Below are 16,502 nucleotides of genomic sequence, written 5' to 3'. Positions count from 1 at the left end.
TGTTTAAGTAATGTTTCCAAAAGTGTCTTACTTTTAAATGCGAAAAAATACAGGACACATGAGTATATAGTACTAGGGCTGTGCCAAAGCCACAATACTAGTTTTAGACCATTGACATTGTCCGTGCATCACAATGATTATAGAGTTTACAGAATTTCATTGTGGAAGTTTTGGTTTAACAAGTGAGACAAATTTTCTGTGTCACAGATTTGAACTGCTTGTATGGCTTTTGTCATAACTTTGTATTGAACTACCCAGTAGTGAGGCACGACAAGTGCTACATACATGCCACACTTGTTCATATATCTGACCACTAGTTATGGAGATAACACAAGTTACTTTATCAAAATTTCCCCTGCATTGTGTAGAGAATAATCCTTCAGTGATATATATTTTTTCTTTGCTCTAAGGGCTTCTGCATGCAAAAAGGAATTACCAATAAAATGTTGTTCAGTATTTTTGTGCTATTTGGTCAGTTTGTTGAATAAGGGCAACCAAGCTCTGCTCTGCTGTATCTGTTGCCTGTCTTGCCATATTGGTTTTGAAACAGATAACTAGAATACGTTTTTTTCTGAACATTTATAATCAATAAAATGAGCTGGAGGCATTTACTTTACAACATTTAAGTACAGTTAAAGTTTGAGGTTAACACATCATTTCTGTCACAGAATTGGGAGGATGATGATGAGGAAGAGGAGGAAGGCATGGACACAACGGAAAAACATACAGATGAAGAAGAGAGAAATGATGAGCCCAAAGCAAATGGTGATTCAGATTTGGATCCAGAAAATGAGAGTGAGGAGGAATGAGACTTGATTAAAAATTGTACATGGACCCTACAGACTTCTATATGATTTCATTAAATTGTTTTCTTTTGTTTTAATTTTACCAATGCAAGAGGATCCATTTTATAGAATTTCAATGATGACAGTGGATCATGGTCTGTTGTCCTCATTTCCTCTGGAGTGGCACATGGGGACTGGTGTCTGAATGCAATTCAACAGACTAATTCACCTTTTCCCTGTGTTGCCTTTCATAATCCCATTTTTTTGGATCAGTGTTCACTGGTCTCCAAGATCAGCAGGGTCTGCGGTACCTGCTTGTTAATTGTGTCCATACGCAGTATGTAAATCTGTATGTACAGAGCCGCTCTTGTATGGGTTTTTTTTTCGGCCCCACCAGACAATTTGGGATTAAACCGATTCTGTAAACAATGTCTGTCAGATAATCTTTTATTGTCTTTATTCCCACTTTTATCATTTAGTTTATATTCAATTTTCTGCATCTGCATTCTGTCTTTAGTTTGGATATGTAAATGAATATCTGATATCAGATAATATTTACCAGAGCTTTGCAAACACATGCACACTTCCTAGTCAACATTGAATATTGTTGAACTTTGACCCCTAATGTGCAATAGAAACAAGGCATCAAAGCGGGCACTCAAACCAGGTGGAGGAGAGGATGATGTGGCTACCCGATTAGGACTGCATGCGCAGCGTTTAGGGTTCGGTTTAGACCGTACCATGGTGAATTTAAAAGTGTGCATGCACAGTCCAAATCGAGTAGTCCAGTCTCCTCACGACTGGACTACTGCAACTCCCTTCTAGCTGGTCTACCACTATGCACCATCCGACCTCTACAACTACTACAAAATGCAGCAGCACGACTGATCTTCAACCTTCCCAAATTCTCCCACACCACCCCTCTCCTACGCTCCCTCCACTGGCTCCCAGTAGCTGCACGCATCAGGTTCAAAATACTGATGCTGGCCTACAAAGCCAAACATGGAGCAGCACCATCCTACCTCACAGCCCTTATTACACCCCGCACTGCACCTCCAGTACTGCTCTCATGGTCCCTCCATCTCTGAAGGTAAAAGGAAAACATTCATCTAGACTCTTCTCCGTCTTGGCCCCTCGGTGGTGGAATGAACTTCCCCTCGAGGTCAGAACAGCTCAGTCACTGAGCACCTTCAAACGACAGCTCAAGACCTTCCTCTTTAAAGAATATTTAGATTAAATTGTAATTTTCTTGTTGTCGAACTTTGTGTACAGAATCTACAACAGAGTGAATTAAATAGATGTATTCATAGTTGGGGGTCCTAGTGAACCGGAATTGATCTCTTCATCGATGGTAACTTGAAAGCACGTTGTAAGTCGCTCTGGATAAGGGCGTCTGCCAAATGCCGTAAATGTAAATGAGTAGCGACAATACTGATTTAATTCAGCTGTATCAAATTCAAATTTTGTCACTTACACATACACGGTATGATATGCAGTGAAATGCTTTTGTGACTGCTATAGACCTCAATATTGCAAGTATTCAAGTGGAACCAATTTGGAAATATTGCAACATAACCAAATATTACAATTTAATGTTTTTAAACATAAAATATGTGTAACAGGTAGGGTGAAGGTGTGCAAATGAGTAAAGGGAAAATTTGTGCAAAATTCTGGGGCGGGGTTTGAGTCCAGAAGAGATTGAAAGTTCAGGAGTGTAATAGAGTTCTGTCCTACGTAGTGTTGTGCTTGAGAGCTTGTGTAGCCTGTGGGAAGAAGCTCCTCCTCATTCTCTCTGTTGGACTCTGTGGTGCAGGAGTAGAAGTTCCTAAGGACCTTGGAGGGCAGTCTACAGTCTCTCAGGCATCTAAGGTGGTAGAGATGCTGCCGGGCCTTTTTCACCACGGTGTTGATGTGACCGGTCCTGTGTGATGTGAACACTGAGGTATCGGAAGCTCTCCATTGGGCTACTGTTGATGACAGGGGTCTGTCTGGTAGTTCCTATCTTGCTTGGTACTGAAGTCCACTATCAACTCCTTTGTCTTGCTGACGTTCAGGTAGAGATTGTTCCTCTGGCACCAATTCTCCAGATTTCCAACCTGTAGGCTTTCTCGTCATTGTCAGAGATCAGGACCACCATGACAGTGTCGTCAGCAAACTTAATGATGCTGGTGGAGTTTGTAGTGGCTGCACAGTCGTGGGTGTACAGAGAGTACAGCATGGGGCTCAAAACACAGCCCTGGGGGGCTCCAGTGCTTAAGAGTGATGGTGGCTGAGACATGTGCACCTATCCTTACTGCCTGTGGTGTGTCAATTAGGAAGCTGGAGATCCACTGACACAGAGATAAGATGAGTCCCAGGTTCTCCAGCTTGGTCGTGAGTGTGGAAGGGATTGTGTTAAATTCTGCGATAGGAATCCACAATAGGAAGGTACAATGGCATATTAGAGCCAACACTGAAAATTATAAAAAAAAAAAAAAATCGATAATAAAATTGCGATATTAAAGTAATGTTGTTAAAAAAAATGGTCTTCCTCATCCGCTTTGTCATCATCATGACAGACACTAGGAGTTAGTCAAGTTATACATTTGTATTGGATTTACAAACATCAATTTCATCATTAGTCTGGGAACCGAAGGGACTATGTAAGAAACTACACAGAAGTAGGAACTAATATATATATATATTATGATTTTTTTTGGCTAATACTGCAGGCTTGAGCAACCGTCTCCCTGGCAACCCACTGACACACAATGGCACCCTCTAGTGGTGTGATAGTGGAAAGGTTATTTTCAGTTGGTCTGATTCTGGTTTTCTAAAAAAGGGGGTGGCTTTCATTATCCAACTCAAACAGAGGCTAACCTCCAATTCCATTACAAGTGATCAGCTAGCCAGAAAGTTCTCAATAGTCCCTCTATAGACGGTGGTGAGGATAGGTGTTTGACAGTAAAGATGCTGGTGGGCTTTCTTGGCTATTGAGCTTATGTTTTTTTTTATTTTTTATTATAATATGTTGTTCAGCACTTATTGTACCACATTGTGCACACTGGTAAGCTATGTATCAGAAATTAGTACTATATTGTGTTAGGTGTGCTATTAGTTCTATAAGCTATCTCAGTAGGCGTGGCCAGTGTTGGGAAGGTTACTTTTAAAATGTATTCCACTACAGATTACAGAATACATGCCCCTAAATGTAGTTTGTAACACATTCCGTTAAGTTATTCAATGTGAGTAACGTATTCTGAATACTTTGGATTACTTAACATATTGTCATGCTTTTTACAACTACATGAATGTAGCAATCACAGATAATAAAAAAGCCCTGTTTTTCCTTAACCATTTCTTTATTTATAATGCTGAAAAGTATTAGACAAACATAAAATATGCCATTAAAAAGTATTTACTGTTATGGTCACCAACATATTCATATCACTTAGTTAAAATAAAAAGTAGCCTTGAACAAGGAAAAAAAAATCAGCATTTTCAATGACCCTCTTCCTGATTAGGACAAAAAAGGTAATATATAAATCAATTCTTAAAAATGTTACTGGCATTTACTCAATTTATTCAATATTATTCTTCAACAAATAATTTCAAAATACTAAAGATCCTTCAATACAAATCATATATTCAAACTTGATGTGACAATGACAAAATGCACTTTAAACCTTGCCACCAGATATCATTTTAAACACAAGACAATATATTTTTAATGCAACCCAGCAACATTACTTCATGGCCATTTACCAATGCATGCAACAAGAACCATCTAAGGTGTCAGTGCTGAACTGTTTGGTTGAAAAACTTAAATCCCCCCCAAAAATCAAATAATTGGTTAACAATTGGCATAAACATATGAGGTGCTGCTTTTCTAATGCTTGCAAAAAACAAATACTAAGTTTACAAAAGAATGAAGTTGCAAGCCTTATCAGTGAACAATACCAAGATATTTTCAGCAACCTACCTACATCTGTTCCACTTAGTCTACAGTCCAGTAAAGGTGGTTGTAACGCAGCAAGAGCACCTGTTCAAATTGTTTGTCTGTCATTCTGTTATGGTGTGGGGTGAAATACATGAATTAATTGTTCCTCGCACTCATACAGGGAGTGCAGAATTATTAGGCAAGTTGTATTTTTGAGGAATAATTTTATTATTGAACAACAACCATGTTCTCAATGAACCCAAAAAACTCATTAATATCAAAGCTAATTGTTTTTGCAAGTAGTTTTTAGTTTGTTTTTATTTTTAGCTATTTATGGGGATATCTGTGTGTGCAGGTGACTATTACTGTGCATAATTATTAGGCAACTTAAACAAATATATACCCATTTCAATTATTTATTTTTACCAGTGAAACCAATGTAACATCTCCACATTCACAAATATACATTTCTGACATCCAAAAACAAAACAAAAACAAATCAGCGACCAATATGGCCACCTTTCTTTGCAAGGACACTCAAAAGCCTGCCTCCATGGATTCTGTCAGTGTTTTGATCTGTTCACCATCAACATTGCGTGCAGCAGCAACCACAGCCTCCCAGACACTGTTCAGAGAGGTGTGCTGTTTTCCCTCCTTGTAAATCTCACATTTGATGGACCACAGGTTCTCAATGGGGTTCAGATCAGGTGAACAAGGAGGCCATGTCATTAGTTTTTTCTTCTATTATACCCTTTCTTGCCAGCCACGCTGTGGAGTACTTGGACGCGTGTGATGGAGCATTGTCCTGCATGAAAATCATGTTTTTCTTGAAGGATGCAGACTTCTTCCTGTACCACTGCTTGAAGGTGTCTTCCAGAAACTAGCAGTAAGACTGGGAGTTGAGCTTGACTCCATCCTCAACCCGAAAAGGCCCCACAAGCTCATCTTTGATGATACCAGCCCAAACCAGTCTGAGTCGAACTGGAGCTCACTGCCCTTTACCAATCCAGCCACGGCCCCATCCATCTGGCCCATCAAGACTCACTCTCATTTCATCATTTATGGAAAATAACCTTAGAAAAATCAGTCTTGAGATATTTCTTGGCCCAGTCTTGACGTTTCAGCTTGTGTGTCTTGTTCAGTGGTGGTCGTCTTTCAGCCTTTCTTACCTTGGCCATGTCTCTGAGTATTGCACACCTTGTGCTTTTGGGCACTCCAGTGATGTTGCAGCTCTGAAATATGGCCAAACTGGTGGCAAGTGGCATCTTGGCAGCTGCACGCTTGACTTTTCTCAGTTCATGGGCAGTTATTTTGCGCCTTGGTTTTTCCACACGTTTCTTGCGACCCTGTTGACTATTTTGAAAGAAACGCTTGATTGTTCGATGATCACGCTTTAGAAGCTTTAAAATTTTAAGAGTGCTGCATCCCTCTGCAAGATATCTCACTATTTTTTACTTTTCTGAGCCTGTCAAGTCCTTCTTTTGACCCATTTTGCCAAAGGAAAGGAAGTTGCCTAATAATTATGCACACCTGATATGGGGTGTTGATATCATTAGACCACACCCCTTCTCATTGCAGAGATGCACATCACCTAATATGCTTAATTGGTAGTAGGCTTTCGAGCCTATACAGCTTGGAGTAAGAAAACACGCATGAAGAGGATAATGTGGACAAAATAGTCATTTGCCTAATAATTCTGCACTCCCTGTAGTGCACTTGGAGAAAATGAAACATTTTGCGGAAACGTTTGGAACTATTATGCACACTATTACACACACTTGCTCTGGAACAGGCAGATGGCTTTTGCGCATGCCGGGCAGCACTCCACGCGGCGCTGCCCGGCTGGGTCGTCCTGGTGGCAGCGGGCGCACGCGTGTCCCAGGGCGGCGCGGATCAGACCACCGTGTAATCCATTTATTTCAACAAAGTAACTGTATTCTGATTATCACTCATTTAAACAGTAACTGTAACGAAGTACAGTTACTCATATTTTGTATTCTAAATACTTAATGCTGGTACATGTATTCCATTACTCCCCAACACTGGGCGTGGTTGAGCTATTTCGCTCAAACAACGGCACTTATTCCACCTTTTCCTCCACTGCCTGCATACCACAGCAAATGCATGGGGAGAATTCTATGGGGGTGTCAGAGCAGGTGCCCATAAACCTGATTATGGAGTCCTGATCCATCATAGCAGACACCAATTAGGCTTGATGGATCAGGACTCCATAAAACCCAAGAAGCAGCACTCAGACATTGCTGCCACATTGAAGTGGACCCTTGCCCTTACCTGGAGTTGGTGTGGATTGTTCTTGTCACCCAGACACACACCTTAGGGTTTAATTTTGTTTCTATCCTTTGTTGTCCCCGATTTTGGCCCTCGCGCTGTTTTTGTTTGTCCTTATTAAAATCCCTTCATTGAACATGTCTCGCCTTCTTCAACCCTCAGCCCTCAGGTGTGACACAAATACTGTGGTTAGGTGACTTTAATACCTGAACCAAGAAATAATAGACATAAAATTATATTTTTTTGAATCTCTAGTCTATTACGCCCTTTAACCAAATGTAAAAAAAAGAACAAAAGTCTGTTTTTTGTTTGTATCATATTTGATACTTCAGGCAATTACTAACATTATCATGCTCTGCATTGGGAGTCTAATTAGTGTCTTTCACTATCCACACCTGTCTCTACAAGGCCCTCTGTCACATATATTGCCACCAAGCAAGCAAACTTCCATTAGTGCAAAAAGTATACAAAAGGGTTTAATGTTTATTTCACAAGGTAATGAAATAGGTCACAGAAATGCATGCCTGAAATATGATAGGTACGGCATTTAAGGGTTAAATTGCATTTTTTTTTGGTGAAATGTGTATGCCAATCCGAAGTGATCACAGATCCATCGTGGCCTTGTATCAGCACCAGCACTTTCCCCGCTGACCACCAGGAGGCGTCCAGATGTGGTGTGTTGTCCGGGTAACCGTCGCTGAGGCTCCGCCCCGCCTCCGCCCCGCCTCCGCCACCCCACACTCAGGCGTTTGGGTTTTCATTCCGCCTCAGCTTTTTATTCCGTCTCAATGCAGCGCTGCCAGTCCCGTGAGTACTTTCCTGCTTCTTTTGTAATTAAAAAGAACTATATCGACTTCATACTACTATTTCCGTGCGCAGTGTAAGAGTTCCTAGTGCTGCGTTTAGCGTCCGTATGTGCTAACGATACAAACTGTGCAAAAGGTAACATGTACCCTCCAAAAACGTGTAATATTTTATCTTAAAATCATAATCGCTTAAGTTTGCCGAAATGCTTTATGAAAGAGGAAAAAATGTTTTATTATTTCAAAATTGGTTCATATCTAAAGATTCTAAAGATATCTAAATCCCGAACCACAGTAAACAAGTTAACGACATACTTAGGCAGGAGAACATTTTGTTATTGTTTTCCTTGAACAAAAAATCTTAGCTCAGACAAACAACTTTCATTGTATTTATGATAGGGTATCCGATATATTATAAATGTTCTATTTAATGACATGTACCCCAGATACATTTGCATTTGTTTCTATGAGATGAGATTTTAATGCTTCTGAAGTTTGACTTGTAAATGTGATCATTTACATGCGATTGACTTGATGTGACAATGTACCCCTCTTGGATCCTTTTTGTCACAGTCTCAACCACTCTCTTTGACCCTGTTTTTTTTATTTCACAGGGACTGAGGAACCAGGGTTGCCATGAACTGGGCATTCCTTCAAGGCCTCCTGAGTGGGGTGAACAAACACTCCACAGCATTCGGCCGCATCTGGCTATCCGTCGTCTTCCTCTTCCGCGTCATGGTGTTCGTGGTGGCGGCAGAGAAGGTGTGGGGGGACGAGCAAAAAGACTTCACCTGCAACACTGCTCAGCCTGGCTGCCACAATGTGTGCTACGACCACTACTTCCCCGTGTCCCACATACGTCTCTGGGCCCTGCAGCTCATCTTCGTCACCTGCCCCTCTTTGCTGGTTCTGCTTCATGTAGCATATCGTGAAGAACGAGAACGCAAACATCGTCTCAAATATGGTGAAGGCTGCAGCACACTGTACCAGAACACTTCCAAGAAAAAAGGAGGCCTCTGGTGGACATATGTCCTTAGCCTTGTCTTCAAGATTGGAGTTGATTCCACCTTTGTCTATCTGCTGTACCACATCTATGAGGGCTATGACTTCCCAAGGCTTGTTAAATGTTCACAAGATCCCTGTCCTAACACGGTGGACTGCTTCATATCACGTCCCACTGAGAAACGCATCTTCACCATTTTCATGGTCATCACCAGCCTGGTCTGTATCTTTCTGTCCTTCTGTGAAATCATCTACCTGGTGGGCAAGCGCTGCTGTGAGTGTGTAGCACACAATCGCTCTTCACGCCACCACCATATGACGCCCTCCATGATGAGTGTCAGAAATGCAGGCTTGATGGCGAGGTCTGATTCAGACAAACTGTCACGCAAGGAGAAACCTGCACCATCCTACAGTCTGGTGGTGTCCTAATGTGGATGGGCTTCAGCAAAAACTCTGCTCTGAGACTGTGATGTGGTAGCTATTTTTCTCACAAAAGCACCATTTGCAGGAACAGTTGCTTTATCTCCAAGTGGATGGTATAGATGTGGAAACTGAAAGGCCAAAAGGTCCTTCAGGCAGGAATTTGAGCCACTTGGTGAAAAAAAAATGTTTTTCAATATCTGACTTCTCACTTTTTACTTCTACAATATCTTTTCTCTTTGTTTCTCCAGAGGATTTGACTGTTTACAGCATTTTTTGGTGCACACATGATATCTCAAAGTTTTTTTTATTTAACCTTGAAACATTAATTCATAGAAATCCAGCCCTATGTAGATACAGCATAATTCTCTTGTCTGATCCGAGACTTTAATATAGTCAGATATGAACGCTTATTTCTAAGCAAATCCATCACATTTACATCAGAATAGTAAGCACCGCTGACTGCTATGGAGTGTTTTTAGGTAATTACATCCGAATTATGGAGTCTAATTCCAAATGTACGTGGTCAGGGAAACTGTGCAATAATGCGATGTGTATAATGATCCCAAACCTTTGCCATATGATGAATGAGTGCTGAGAGTGTTTTGAAAATGTTTAGTCTGTTTCGATAATGTATCAGCTCACTGCCAAACAAATTGTCTACATTGTAGCATTTGTTCAAACTCTTGTACATAGCTGTACAGTGTATGCTTTGAAAAGCTTAAAGCCCAAGGTGTCCAAATGGGATGTAGCTGTTGTAGAATTTTAGCCATGCTGAATTTGTCGCTGAATTCCAGCAATCAAGAACTGTGTGGTGCTCCAGGGTGGAATAAATATCAGGAAAACGCCAAGCTAAACAGATGTCGCTTGTTTACATACGTTCATTAGCTATAAACTGTTTCATGCAAACTGCAAACTGGGGCTGGGCAATATGCCCTTAAAATATTTCCGCAATATTGATATTTATAAAAATATTCTGATATTGCTGATGGCTATTCTAATAATGCTGACCAAATGGTTAGACTTTATCATGACATTCAAGTGAAAAAAAGAGATGCAAATGTTCAATTAATATATATATATATTCAATAATTTTATTGATATATTGCCCAGCCTAATTATGAATATCTGCTGTTTTCTAGATTGTTCATTGTACTTCATTAAAGCTATTTTTATATTTTTTCTTAATATTTGACTCTGCCTATTTGTATTATTGTGATGATTAAAAATTGCTTGTGATGCTCACATTTTTTTTGGCTCCCCCCAACACACCTAGGTCATAAAATCAACAAGTCTTTGTTTGTCTCAGGATTCTTGGGGTCTGGCCCCTCAGCTGTAGGTCAAGTATAGAAGAAATGCACCCCCCCAAAAAAAAAAAAAAAAATTCACAGTAGGTTGATGAGACCTAGTCAGAACAAACGTGTCACTGTCACACAGGACACATTCCATTCACGTTGCAAAAGATGATCATACATTATGCTGGCAAAGGAAGAGGAAACCTGAAATGTTCTGAAAAGGGCCCGGTATGACAAAGAAAAGAATACACTGATGGAAAGATAACAGGAGACGTCAGCAGTGTGATGGCACAAGGGATGGGAAGACATCCATGTCACTCACTCATAACAATCTCTGCATGTTACACAGAGGTGTCACTACACATCCTAACCTATTACTGTTGCTATGTCAACTGAATTAAGGCCTTGATTACCCCTAAATAAGATTAATTTATGGTACCAGCCTCATGTGTCTCCCTCCCCAAAATTATTTTTCTTGTCTTTTTAAGTCTTGTGTACTTGTATTTGGGCATATGTGTATGTATTACAGTCCCTGACAAAAGTTTTGTAGCTTGTGTACTAATTGACCTCAAAGGCTGCTGAAATATATTTCTTTTTTTATGCTTTATTTGTGATTTTCAATTTTTCAACAACAAACAAATAACAGCTGTTATTTGACCAATATCCACCCACCACCCTCAGTCCCACCCGTCAAACAGCAAGAAGAGAAATAAACAAGAAAAGCAAAAAAAAAAAAGGGAAGGGAAGCAGTCTCCTCAGGGTTGTAGTATTTTACTTTGTATATGCATTAAGAATTGACATGTCTATGCTGGACTTAAACTGGATGATTTAACATAATCAATAAATGGTGACCATATCTCCTTGAACTTTTCCTGACAATTAGCTTGATTGCATCGCAGTTTTTCCAACTGCAAAATGGAGAGCATTTCCTTAATCCAACCATTGAAAGAGGGGGGCTTGTCTGATTTCCACAACAGAAACATAAGTCTTCTGGACATTAATGTATTATTGCAAAAGCTACCACCTTGGCTTGAGATGTCGTAAGAATTATATCTGGAGGGGGACCCCAAAAATGGAAATGTATGGTGTAGGTTCAATCGTTCTATTACAGATGACAAGATGACAAAAATATGCAAATATTTTCCCAGAAATTGTACAATGACTGGCAGTTCCAGAACATGTGGCCTAAAGTAGCTGGCCCTTGGTGACATCGTAGGCACTCCGAACTGGTATAAGGAAACATTTTTGCTAGTTTATCTAATGAGTAGTGTAGGCGATGTAGTACTTTAAACTGGATCAAACATTGTCTAATACTGACAGAGGAGGTATGAATAGCTTCTAGCCACTTTTGCTCTCACCCGTAACTACAATGTTAAGGTCTTGTTCCCTTGCTGCTTTAGTTTTCTCCCATGAAGGTGAATAAATGTTCTGGATCAGAGTATATAAGAGTGGAGGGAACGTAGCAGATGGGTGGTGTGGGAGAATTTGGGAAGTTTGAAGATTAGTCGTGTTGCTGCACTTTGTGTGAGTTGTGGAGGTCAGATGGTACATAGAGGTAGACCAGCTAGAAGGGAGTTACAGTAGTCCAGTCTTGAGATTACTAAGGACTGAACCAGTAGTTGGGTGGCCTGGGTTGACAGATAAGGGCGGATTCGTCTAATATTGTAGAGAAGGAATCTACATGAGCGGGAAAGATTGCTGATGTGAGTTGAGAAGGAGAGTTGGTTTTCTATTGTTACACCAAGGTTGCGGGCTGTTGCAGAAGGAGAGAGCTGCGAGTTGTCTAGGTAAAGAGCAAGATCCTGATGTGGTGAAGAATCTGCTGGAATGAATATTAGTTCAGTTTTGGTGGGATTGTGTTGGAGGTGATGGGCTGCCATCCAAGATGAGATGTCGGTTAGACATGCAGAGATTTTGGAAGCAGCATGTAGATCAGAGGGAGGAAAGGAGAAGAGGAGTTGTGTGTCATCAGCATAGCAGTGGTAGGATAATCCATGTGTGAAAATGACCTCACCAAGTGATCTCGTGTAGAGGGAGAAAAGGAGAGGACCTAGCACCGAGCCTTGAGGGACACCAGTGGAGAGTCTACGTGAGGTAGAGGTGGATCCTTTCCAAGTCACTTGGTAAGATCGCTCATCAAGGTAGGAAGCAAACCACTGCCATGCTGATCCCTGAATTCCAAGCCTCTTCAGGATTCTTGTGGTTAACGGTGTCAAATGCTGCAGAGAGGTGGAGGAGAAAAAGAACCGATGACAGTTTTGCCAATCTGGCTGCATGTAGCTGCTCGGTAACCTCCAAAAGGGCAGTCTCGGTGGAATGAGCTGTTCTGAAGCCAGACTGGTTAGGATCCAGGAGGTTGTTCTGTGATAGATGGAGTGATAGCTGGTTGTAGACACAGCGCTCAAGGATTTTGGATAGAAATGAGAGGAGGGAAACTGGTCTGTAGTTGTTAATGTTTGTAGGATCAGCAGTGGGTTTCTTTAGGATTGGATGTCTTCGTGTTTTGAATGTCATAAGTGTTCCTTCAGCGAAGAGGTCTTTGATAAAGATCAAGCCATTGTTGTGCCAGGTTTGAAATGCTGCATCCATTTGGGACGGTAAGAAAAGATGGTTATTCAAAAAGGGAGAAAATAAGCTTTATACGAAAATGTTTCCTAAACTGGAACCAAATCTTAAGTGAGTGTTTTACTACAGGATTAAGGAGGCGTTAATACCGCTGCATAGGAGCCCTCATTAAGGAAATAGGACAAAAGCTCTGAATCACCGCGCAATTCCATGTCTGCCCAAGCAGGGCCAGGTTTATCATTTTACATTTACATTTACAGCATTTTATCAGACGCCCTTATCCAGAGCGACTTACAATCAGTAGTTACAGGGACAGTCCCCCCTGGAGCAACTTAAGGTTACACAATGGTAGTAAGTGGGATTTGAACCTGGGTCTCCTGGTTCACAGACGAGTGTCTTACCCACTTGGCTACTACAACCTTTATCACACCATGCAAAGATCCAGTATATTAATTTACTTATGTTTGCTGCCCAATAGTAATACATGAAGTTTGGCAAACCCATATCACTTGCTGCTTTAGGCATTTCAAGGAAAATATTCCTCATCCGCGGGACAGATTTATTCCACACAAATGAAGAAATCTGAAATATATTTCTAATCAATAATTTTTTTTACAAGAAATGGCTCATTTTATTCCTAATATCATATGAGCTATACCTGTGACTAATAATGGACCAATTAGGTCTCAATTAGGAACCCCAGTAAACAAGACCTTCACATCAACTGCAACTAGACCTCTGCAAACATGCCTAACATTCACCCTGAGACTAAAGCATTGATGGCTGAAGACCAGATCCACCGTTGATGTGGCAGACACCTTCAATGTGTCTCAGTGTCAATTACAGAGGATAAAAAAAAATTTGATGAGACTGGAGACGTTTTTGAGAAGCCCAAGTCAGGACCGTTTGTTGGCTAGAAAATCCAAGGCCATCCCATTTTCCACTGCAATAGAACTCCACGAGACCTGGTCACCTGAAGTCCCTGAAGCCAGCACTAAACCAAAGACAATTGAAAAATCATGTGGCCTTAGCCAAGGCCCAAAACCTGCTAAAAGGATGGACGCTCTAAAAGTGGCAGAAGGTACGATGACAGAGGAAGCATGGAACTCTGGGAGGCATGCAAGAAGCAGTCTTTGCTATTCCTGATGACTTCATCAATAAATTGTATGAATCCTCACCAAACCTCATGGATGCAGTCCTTCAAGCTCATGGAAGTCATACAAGATATTAAATTTGGATCTCACAGCACCTCTACTTAATTTGCTGACATATTTTTGTATTTGCAGTAAATCTGTTCAATTTCTAGATTCATTAAATGATATCTTTTTTTCAGTGAAACTAATTCATTTCAATGCATTAAACATCATTTGGTAGGGTTTTAGCTTTTCATATGAGCTATTTCTAACCAATAATTAAAAGTCAGGTTATTAGCAGGTGTTTCTACAGAATAGATATGTGACAAGACTTTTGTCAGGGACTGTTTATTCTCCCTTCCTATTATCCTATTGTGACCTGTCTGAAGTGCTATTGGACCTTGGTCCTGGAGGACATAATTTTGTCACACCGTGCGCTCAGTGTAGCTGAGATGAATAATTATTACTACGACAGCTTGTTAACCCTTAAAAGTTATTAAAATTATTCTAGAACCTGTCTGCTTTCCTGTTTCTCACTTTATGTAATCCCATTATGTTCATAAGACCTTATTAAGGCCACACACTCCCTGTGCAGGAATCCAACCTGCCGCCTATGGTACAGGTTTGAAGCTGCTTACATCACTGTGATGAAGCAACAGACCACAAAAAGCGATTTTCTGTCTGTCCAAAGGGGAATAAACGGCTTGCGGTCTCACCAGCGGTCAAACTGGTTTCTCTTCAAGAGAAATTAATCAAGACTTCAATGCTCATTGTACTCTGCGGCACGCATAAAGCCAAGCGATTCACCCATTCACTGGGCTCTTTTTCACTCTTTTCACATTCAAGCGAGATCAAATGATGGAGCACAGACCCCCGTCTACGTACAGAAAGGTATAGCTCCTACTTTCTTTCATTTCCTCTCACAATGAACAGGAACAAAACATGTTTACAGGCAGTCCTTGCAGCCGTTTGGCCGCATACAACCAAAGCACGTTAGAACCTGAGCTGCCCTCAAGGAACACATTTTTTTTAAGGAGTGTCCCAACAGAATTCAGCAAACAAGTTTTGACAGGGAAACCGTGGCTTGGCATCGTTTTCTCTTCCTCACGCTGGCAGGTTATTCAACGAAAACTCTTCCAAGCATAGGCAAGGGCGTGTTGGTGCCAAGTCAACAGGGAAACAATGTGGATGCACAAAAACCACCAGGGTGTGGAAGAAACCTGGATCCCACGAACACACCTGAACATACACCACGTTCTTGACGTTTGCTCCCTGCCGGTCTAATTATCGACCGGCAAGATGTTTTCTCCAATAAGAGCAGGCTTATAATCAGTATTTACAGGGACAGTCCCCCTGGAGCAGCTCAGGGTCGAGTGTCTTGCTCAGGGACACGATGGGAGTAAGTGGGGTTTCAACCTGGTTTGTAAACGAGTGTGGATCACCCACCTGGCTACTACCACTCACGCTTTCTTTTAATTCTTGCTTTGAAAAGTCATAATTTTTTATTCCAAGGGTGGATCCAAACATCTGGCTTGTACCGTACATTCTGTACGCCACCCAGTTACGCTGAAACCCACAGTTCCTCAACAGTTACAAAAACAGGTTCCATGCTTTTTTTGACTTTTCAATGTCCTACGTAGATGCAAAGTTTAGTGCTGTTGTGTGAAACGAGTCGGATGTCCCCATCACAGCACGAAAGGTCTTTCCTGTTTGTCACTCTGGGACCATATTAGACCAGTCGGTCTACAGTTCTAGAACTGGTCAGACTCCTGTCATGACAGAAGCCTGTTGTTTGGGCAAGACCATTTAGAGTAAGGATCTCCAGTCCTTAAAACGAGCAAGCATGCTCAGCTTTATTAAAAAATCCTTTAATGAGGAACTGCACCGGATACATGTTTTATGTGGTATAATGGCAAGTTCATCCGTGGGTGTGGTCCATTCTTTCCTTCACCAGACATTCCAGAGCATGTCTGAACAGGGCAGGCCAGGGCTGGAGCTCCCGCCATGTGCAGACTTGTGCCAATCCCGAAGGGCCTGAGCATACATACATTTCAAAACCGAGCAAAAATCCATCATATATATTAATTAATTAATTAATTAATTAATTAATATTTTTGTTGTATTCATTAAACCCGCACACGCCACGCAGATGCCAGCGGTGCCCACTCAGTTCCGAGCTCGGTAACCCACGGTCGGTCTCGCGCACGTGGAGGAGCCGCGCGGCGCTCCGCCGTGGGACCCACGCGTTCGAACACGCCCCCTCCCGAAGCCACGCCCACAGAAGAAGAATC

At 41.3% G+C, this 16,502-nt stretch overlaps 2 protein-coding genes across 6 annotated transcripts in view; both read left to right on the top strand.

Moving 5' to 3' along the window:
- Positions 1-1,214, top strand: part of wdr43 (WD repeat domain 43) — a 28,622-nt gene extending 27,408 nt beyond the window's left edge. For 3 of the 4 annotated variants that reach the window (XM_028978112.1, XM_028978122.1, XM_028978097.1), the window contains one exon: positions 669-1,214. In XM_028978112.1, coding sequence (XP_028833945.1) covers positions 669-809 — 141 coding nt within the window. In that variant the 3' untranslated portion in view covers positions 810-1,214. The remainder of the gene's footprint in view (positions 1-668) is intronic. The other variant, XR_003749609.1, reaches the window with a different exon arrangement.
- Positions 1,215-7,727: 6,513 nt separating this feature from the next.
- gjb10 (gap junction protein beta 10) lies at positions 7,728-10,406 on the top strand. 2 transcript variants are annotated; one of them, XM_028976032.1, is made up of 2 exons: positions 7,728-7,800; positions 8,411-10,406. In XM_028976032.1, the coding sequence occupies exon 2, from the start codon at positions 8,433-8,435 to the stop codon at positions 9,225-9,227; it is 795 nt and encodes a 264-aa protein (XP_028831865.1). In that variant the 5' UTR covers positions 7,728-7,800; positions 8,411-8,432; the 3' UTR covers positions 9,228-10,406. The 2 variants fall into 2 exon arrangements, with proteins under 2 accessions (XP_028831865.1, XP_028831875.1); XM_028976042.1 differs by lacking the exon at positions 7,728-7,800 and adding an exon at positions 7,805-7,935.
- The last annotated feature ends 6,096 nt before the right edge of the window (positions 10,407-16,502 follow it).

The sequence above is a fragment of the Denticeps clupeoides genome, chromosome 1, assembly GCF_900700375.1.
Source record: "Denticeps clupeoides chromosome 1, fDenClu1.1, whole genome shotgun sequence".
In the NCBI taxonomy this organism is placed as follows: Eukaryota; Metazoa; Chordata; class Actinopteri; order Clupeiformes; family Denticipitidae; genus Denticeps; species Denticeps clupeoides.
The sequence above is the reverse complement of the archived record's forward strand: the minus strand, read 5'-3'. Positions and strand labels throughout refer to the sequence as shown.

What these genes read in the sequence shown, in the direction of transcription:
- gjb10 (XM_028976032.1), top strand. Translation starts at nt 8,433, where the DNA reads ATGAACTGGGCATTCCTTCAAGGCCTCCTGAGTGGGGTGAACAAACAC.